Consider the following 8,409-nt stretch of genomic DNA (forward strand, 5'->3'; position numbering starts at 1 on the left):
GTAGACCGCAGTAACGTCATCTGGGGCTTCAGAAAGCATTGAAAGTGTCATTTGCTTCAACGTGGTTTGGTTTAAAGTCGATTTTTTCACAACTCCAGGTACTGATGTAGAAATATTTGCAGAGTAAAATGTCCAAAGCGCAGCTGGAGGTTCATATGGGAGTGCGAAGTTTGCGGGAATTATATCTGCAATAGCCATTATTACCTTATGTACACTGGAAAATGTCCCATACGGTGGATAGTTGCAACGAGTGGGTGATCATGATGACGCGTAAGAAGGCGAATGAAATGGAGAGTTTCCCGTTCACGTAGAATCGGAAGTGTGAGGACGTGAGCTTCTGCAACCACCAAGGAGCTTGCTGCGGCTCTTGGTACTCCCAAGCAGATTCGGAGGCTGCGGGTTATCAGATGTTTGAGTCGCGTTTCAAGAGTCCCGGAGAGTCCACTTAATGCTGGAAGTAAATACGAAAGGGACTGTGTAACGAGTGCTCCATGGAGAGTTAAAAGTGCTTTCGAAGAGCCACCCCATCTGGTTCCAGAGCAGCAGCGTAAGATATTGATGTATGGCGCTATCTTTCTTTCTAAATATTTTACATGAGCTGTCCAAGACAGGTTTCGGTCTATGTACACCCCTAGGAAACGATGAGCCTTCACCAAAGGCAAAGGTTTCCCTCCAAGCGTGAGTTCAAGGTTATTGAGTCTTCGTCGTGTAAATGGAAGGACCGCAGATTTCTCAGTAGAGATCGACATACCTCGTTCAATGAGAAATTGTTCAATTATTAAAAGTGAAGTCTGGAGACGAGTCTGAATTGCACTGGGATTAGCATCTGATGACCAAATAGATATGTCATCAGCATACATGGAAATTGATACATTATCTGGTAATAGACCAGGAAGATCTGTCAATACAAGGTTAAATAATGTGGGACTTAATACGCTTCCTTGAGGAACTCCTTGTGAAACATAGTGCTTTGATGTAAAACCGTTGGGCGTCCGTGCGTACACCGATCGATCATGGAGGAAATCACTCATCCAGTTCACTAGGTGGTCACCTACTTCTAGTCGCTGAAGCTGTTCGATAACATGGCAGTGGCTAACAGTGTCAAATGCCCGCGTAATGTCTAGAAACACTGCTACTGTGATTTTGTGAATGCTGCGTTCGTGTTCTACATAGGTCACGAGATCGAGTACAGAATCCATAGCTGACATATTCCGCCTAAAACCGGTCATTTGGAACGGCAATATTCCACTGGAATCTAACCACCAATTTAGTCGCTGTAAGACCATATGTTCCATCGTCTTCATCAGCACGCTAGTGAGGCTCACTGGACGAAAAGATGAGATGCTTAGAGGGGATTTTCCAGGTTTTAAAACAGGCACTAAAATTGCTTCTTTCCAGACAAGGGGTATACAACCACTAGCCCATCATTGGTTATACATATCCAGTAAAAAGGACATTGCGTGCTTCCCAATATTCGTTATGTTGTGGGCGACGCTAGTGTCAAGTTCGGACACTTTCGGTAATTGGGTTGCGAACATTGTGCCCGCGTCTTCTGTAAAAAGCCATGGCCTCATGAGATAAACATGCTTTTTGGTTCCCGGCTTTCGACTGTCTGTACGCTCAGTTGCTTGCTTGCCGTCGCTGGTGGGCCGTGCAGTCTGACCGCCGGCCACAGCCCGGCACGACATGGTGTCAGAAGCAGTCCACTAGGCCTACGTTCCTTCAGTCCTCATGGCAGCGCATTAGGCCTACGTCCCTCCGTCATGGCGAACTCGCAAGAACCTCCAACGTGGGCGGGCGTCTCCCTACGTCAACCCGCTGCTTTCAACTTCGACAACACCGGTTCTTGGCCGGCGTGGCTTACGCAATTCGAGGACTACGCTTATGCCTCCGGACTTCGCCAAGCACCGCCGGACGTTCAGGTGCGGACACTTCTCTACTGTATGGGCCCCGACGCTCGGGTCCTTCTCGACACGTTCGGCTTGAACGCCACCTCCCTGAACGACTATGACACGGTGGTCAAGCGCTTCTCGGAACACTTTGTGCACCCCCTCAACGAGGTGTATGAGTCTTCGAGGTTCCACAAGCGGGTTCAGCAGCCGGGAGAGAGCGTCGACAGTTACTACGCCGAGCTCTGCAAGCTTGTCAAACGGTGCAACTACCCGTCCCCCGATGTCGAAGAACGCCTGGTTCGCGACCGGTTCGTTGTCGGTCTTTGCGACGGACGCCTATCCGACCAACTCTGTCGGAACGCGAAGCTCAGCCTCAAGGACGCGTGGACACAGGCGAGGCAGGCCGAAGACGCCGAGAAAGAAAAGACTGCTCGTGGGAGTGAGTCAGGCCAGCTTACCGTCAACGTCGACGCTGCGAACTCTCGTCGGGGTCCGACGCACCAACGCAAGACAACGAAACGGTCAGACGACGTTTCAGCCGTGCCTTCACGTGACGATATCGACTCGGGTTCCTGCAGTTACTGCGGTCGAGGCCCCCACGCACGCTCCGACTGTCCTGCTGGGCAGTCTCTGTGCAACTACTGCAAAAAGAAGGGCCACTTCGCGGACGTCTGTCGCGCTCGCAAACGAAAGCAGAGCAAGGTGGCGGCCTTACAGCTCCATGCAATCCTCGAGACTGAGAAGGCCAAGGCCAAGTACGTCGAGGTCACTGTCGACAACTACACGGCGAGATTCAAGGTAGACTCCGGCGCGGAGGTGTCTGCTGTTTCGGAAGCCTTCCCAAATTTACCTCGTCATCTGGACAAGGTCGACGACCTGCTGACGGGACCGGGAGACCAGTCGCTAAAAGTCGTTGGGTCCTTCATGGCTACCCTCCTGTGGTGAGGCAAGACCTCTCATCAGCGTCTGTACGTGATCAAGTCTCTCTCCGTGCCCCTGCTGGGGTTCCCAGCCATCCAGGCTCTGGGCGTGGTAAAGTTTTTGGATGACATGAAAGTACAGGTGCCGCAGGGACTTTTCAAAGGCCTCGGCACGCTCAAGGAGGAGTACAAGATCCGTTTACGCCCAGATGCGGTTCCGTTTTCCCTTAGTGTTCCACGCCGCATACCGATACCCCTGCGTGAGGTTGTGCGTACGGAACTGGCCAAACTTGAACAAGATGGAGTCATTCGACGGGTCACCAACCCCACACCTTGGTGTGCTGGACTGGTTGTGGTTCCAAAGTCATCGGGAGGCTACCGCCTCTGTGTTGACCTTACCAAGCTGAATCAAGTTGTCCTGAGAGAACGTCATGTGCTCCCCACTGTCGATCAAGTCCTGGGACTTCTGGGCGATGCAGCAGTCTTCTCGAAGCTTGATGCTACCTCAAGCTTCCATCAGGTCAAGCTTTCCCAGGACTCTCAGGAGCTTACGACATTTATTACGCCGTTTGGGCGTTATTGCTTTTGCCGCCTCCCGTTCGGCATCACGTCTGCCCCAGAGTTTTTCCAGTGACAGATGGCATGGATTTTGGAGGGCCTAGACGGAACAGTCAACATGGTCGACGACGTCCTAGTCTTCGGCAGAACGAAGAAAGAACACGACCAACGCCTGCAGCAGGTGCTGTTGAGTCTCTCCAAAGCCGGCGTCACCCTCAACAGGGAGAAGTGCAGTTTTGGAGTGTCCCAAGTGTCATTCCTGGGAGTTGTCGTCTCAGCGGAAGGGATAAGGCCCGATCCCGGCAAGCTGTCTGCCGTGCAAAACATGGACCCACCAACGGACGTCGCTGGGGTACGCCGACTTCTCGGCATGGTGAACCACTTGGCCCGCTTCCTTCCACACGTGGCCCAAGTGACAGCGCCGATCAGGGCTCTGCTTAGCAATAACACAGAGTGGACCTGGTCGTACGAACAGGAAGTCGCCTTCGATGCTCTCAAGAAGCTGCTGACGTCCGACCGTTGTATGGCAAAATACCACCCAACGTACCCAACTACGGTCTCAGCGGATGCAAGCTCCTTCGGCCTAGGCGCGGTGCTGCTGCAGACTCAACCAACAGGAGAGAGACGACCTGTCGCTTTTGCGTCAAGATCCCTGACAACAACTGAGCAGCGCTACAGCCAAACTGAGAAGGAGGCTTTGGCGGTCACCTGGGCTGTACTGAGGTTCGACGAGTATGTGCGTGGCATCTCCTTCGATGTCGAGACTGATCATCTGCCATTGGTCTCCCTTTTCGGAAAGATGGAGCTCGACGTCTTGCCGCCGCGGATTCAACGGTTGCGGCTGAAGCTCATGCGGTATCAATTCCGAATGCTGCACGTTCCTGGAAAACTACTAGCCACAGCCGACACACTGTCTCGAATCCCTTGCAAGGCCCTCGTCGCGCCAGGAGAGCTGGATGCCATCGAGCTTTTCGCAGCTGAAACAGTGGACGGCTCCTCTGAGGTGCTTCCAGTTCCCATAGAAGATCTCAAGATGGCTCAAGCATCCGACGGTGAATGCAGCACGCTCATCTCATTCTGTCAGGGCGGTTGGCCATCCAAGGGAAAGTTACCTTTGCACGTTGCAAAGTATGCACCCGTATTGGAAGAACTTTCAGTCTGTAATGGTCTGCTGAAGGGAGCCCGTATCGTCATTCCAGCTGCACTGCGCCCGACGATACTTGCCTTGATCCACGAAGGCCATCAGGGTATCAACCGCTGCAAGTCCAGAGCCCGCGAGTCAGTCTGGTGGCCCCAGATCAATGCCAGCATCACTTCCCTTGTGGCGAACTGTGGGCAATGTGCCTCGTGCCGAGTCAACCTGGCGGAACCCCTCTGTGCCACAAGTCTCCCAAGTCTTCCGTGGGAAGTCCTCGGCGTCGACCTCTTCCACCTGAACGGCCAAACCTTCATTCTCCTAGTTGACTACTATTCCCGGTACCCGGAAGTGGTGACGCTGGGAAGCACGACGGCAAGGAAGGTCATTGACATCCTCAAGAGTATGTTTGCTCGTCATGGAATCTCCAAGACTGTCCGGTCTGACAACGGTCCCCCATTTTCGTCGCGGGAGTTCGCCGGATTCGCAAGCTCCTACGGCTTTGCACATGTGACCAGTAGCCCAAACTTCCCCCAGTCAAACGGTGAAGTGGAGCGAATGGTTCGAACCATTAAGAACCTCTTTCGCAAGGCCAAGGACCCGTACTTGGCGCTCCTAAGTTACAGAGACACACCAGGTGTCACCGGCTACAGCCCAGCACAGCTGCTGATGGGCCGCCAGCTTCGAACGCGGGTCCCGAAGAGGGAGGAGCAGCTACAGCCTCTTAATCCGGGACGAGACCTGGTTGTCACCCGAGACTCCGACTACCGCAGGAAGCAGACAGCAGACTTCAACAGCCGTCATCGAGCCCATATTCTTCCAAGACTTCAACAGGGCACTCGAGTTTGGGTTCAGCCTGAGAGGCTGCGTGGCACTGTCTTAAGCCCGGCGCAACGCCCAAGGTCTTATGTCGTTGAGACTGACAACGGGGCAGTTCTGCTCACAATATGTAACTCTAAATGGCGTTAATTCATCCCTGACGGATGTTGTATCGGGCGTACCCCAAGGTTCAGTTTTAGGCCCGCTTCTTTTTCTAATATTCATTAATGATTTACCAAGTTGTGTTTCTTCCTCCATGCATTTATATGCAGATGACTGTGTAATTTATCGGGAAGTTCATGATGATGATGACGTACGCATTTTGCAATCTGATTTAAATAATATTACTCTTTGGTGCAAAAAATGGCGTATGGAATTAAACCCTAACAAATGCAAACTAATGCGCGTTTCCCGGCAAGGCGCACGCCCTTCAAAATATACACTAACCGACATTCAACTTGAATCTGTAAACTCATACCGTTATCTGGGTGTTACTATATCGTCGACATTAACCTGGAAGCCTCATATTGATATAATAATCGCCAACGCTAACCGCATGTTAGGATACTTACGACGAAACTTCAGAACGGCCCCAGTTAACTTAAAACTTCTTCTTTATAACACTCTTGTACGGTCAAAATTGGAATACGCAGCCTCTATTTGGGATCCTAACCACACGTTTCTGCATAAAGCTCTCGAACTAGTTCAAAATAACGCCGTTCGTTTCATTCTGTCTAATTATAATCGAACAGCTAGCATATCATCAATGAAATCCAGTTTATTGTTACCCTCTTTGTCATTGCGCAGAAAGTTTTTTCGACTTTGCCTGTTTCATAAAGTGTATCATCATCAGTCGCTGCGAGACCATTTCTTTACATTGCCTAGCTATTACTCTTCCCGTCTGGACCATCGGACTAAAGTTGGATTAACACGTTGCCAAACAAACACTTTTTTTTATTCATTTATCCCGCATACATCAAACGACTGGAACCACCTTCCAGCAGATATCGCAACTATACCTGATTATTCTCTTTTTCGCCAATCTTTGTCTACATTTCTGTTCGGTGAGCCAACATGAGTCATTTTATTTTGTTTATTTTTTTCCGTAAAATATATTGCTTGCCGCTTTTGCCAATGGCTGTGTGTTTTTGATATTTCAATTTCTTGTTGTTTGTTTTTTATTGTTTTGCCAGTTTGTTTTATTTTGCTTTGCCCCTCCCCTCTACAATGCTTCGGCGCTTGAGGGTATGTACAATAAATAAATAAATAAATAAACCGGCGCAACTTAGTGCCCTGCAGTCGAACCTCGGCTCCACCGTCTACATTGGCTCCCAGCGACCGGAGCGAATCTTCAACGCCCCTGGCTACCCCAGCTTCCGGCGATGGTTCAGCCTGGGGTGGACCTGGCGACTCCCCTCATCGTGTTGTGCCTCGTCTGGCATCACCACCAGGTGTTCGTGGTGACGGTACGGGCCAACCCTACACAACCCGTTCTGGGAGACAAGTGATCGCTCCCAAGAGACTCGATCTGTAAGACTATGTTTTTTTTCACAGCCAAAGTGTCCGGTGCATTCTCGAACATTCGTAAGGGGGGAGATGTTGTGGGCGGCGCTAGTGTCAAGTTCGGACACTTTCGGTAATTGGGTTGCGAACATTGTGCCCGCGTCTTCTGTAAAAAGCCATGGCCTCATGAGATAAACATGCTTTTTGGTTCCCGGCTTTCGACTGTCTGTACGCTCAGTTGCTTGCTTGCCGTCGCTGGTGGGCCGTGCAGTCTGACCGCCGGCCACAGCCCGGCACGACACGTTAGTGCAGCCGGAGTGATACCATCAGGTCCTGGGGCACTTTTTCGCCTGAGCTTTCTCAATGCCCATTTTTCACTTTTGTTAAATGGCAGATTCATGATATGGTTGTAAGCTGCTGATTGCCGCGGGGATGGGGTTTTCTGATCCGTGTTTGCTATGGCTGTAGAAACGTGTTGCGTCACTGCTCTGCAAAATTCTTCGGCTATATTCATATCGCTAACACCTCGATGAACTGCCAGCGCGCGCAATGGTTGGCGTTGTGACACCGGCGATTTTAATGAGCGAACTATGCGCCATGCTTGTATTTTCGGGGTGTTCGGTAATATTGAATCCCAAAGACTCTTCCATCGGCGTTTTCCCAAATATTCGAGCTCGTGTTTTGTTTTCGTCTGAATTCGTCTGGCTTTCATTTGATCTTCAAGTATTCCGCTCCTTCGAGCTTTTCGTTCCGCCTGTCGGCGCTGAGCACGCAATTTCCGGTACTCAGGATCTACCCCTAGATGTCCTTGAGGGACTTTTAACGTTTGTGATAATTTCTCAAGGTTAATTCTTATCCCAGAAACGAAGTCATCTAGTGTCTTCAAATTTGTCATTGAGTCAGCGTTCAGTGCACGAAACTTGGACCAGTCAGTTAAAACTGTATGTCTATGTTTCACAAATGGATGTAATTTTCTGTGACTTGTATAGATAGGTAGATGATCGCTTCCCCTGGTGTCGCAGTCGGTATACCAATTGGCCTGAGCTACCAAGCCTGCAGAGCAAATGGTCAAGTCCAAGCAACTAGTGTATCCGTCTCCTTTAAGGAATGTCGGAGATCCGTCGTTTAGAACGCAAAGGTTGTTTGAAATGAGTATTGAGTCTAACATTGATCCTCTCTTTGATGTATGTGAGCTGCCCCAGGTTGGACTATGTGCATTGAAGTCTCCACACAGTATGTAAGGTGCATCCAAAGAAGCAATGAGACCTACTAGGCGTTGTAAGTCTGTTGTGCTTCCTGGTGGTATATATACGCAAGCAATATTAAGTACAAGGCCACAAATGCGTACCTTACAAGCAACAAATCCTCCAGAACTATCAATGTCGCTCACAACTTCTACTGATGAAAGATCGGATCTTATACCTAACATTACTCTTGAGGAACGGAGCTGAGCGTTTGAGGGATATAGCACGTAATCAGGCAGGCGAAATTGTTCGGATACGTGGCCTTCACAGATAGCTAAAACCAAGAATTTGTAGCGACTGACAAAACCCTTGAAATCGCTGCGTTTTGGCATTAGGTG

The 8,409-nt window shown here is 50.3% G+C and overlaps 1 protein-coding gene across 1 annotated transcript; it reads left to right on the top strand.

The window, feature by feature from the left end:
* Nucleotides 1–1,116: 1,116 nt before the first annotated feature.
* LOC115311851 lies at nucleotides 1,117–7,240 on the top strand. Its single transcript, XM_040220020.1, is given in 2 exon segments — nucleotides 1,117–1,481; nucleotides 7,135–7,240. Coding segments are annotated over 2 exon segments (471 nt in total).
* The last annotated feature ends 1,169 nt before the right edge of the window (nucleotides 7,241–8,409 follow it).

This window comes from Ixodes scapularis, unplaced genomic scaffold (genome assembly GCF_016920785.2).
Source record: "Ixodes scapularis isolate PalLabHiFi unplaced genomic scaffold, ASM1692078v2 PGA_scaffold0__279_contigs__length_252992795, whole genome shotgun sequence".
Taxonomy (NCBI): Eukaryota; Metazoa; Arthropoda; class Arachnida; order Ixodida; family Ixodidae; genus Ixodes; species Ixodes scapularis.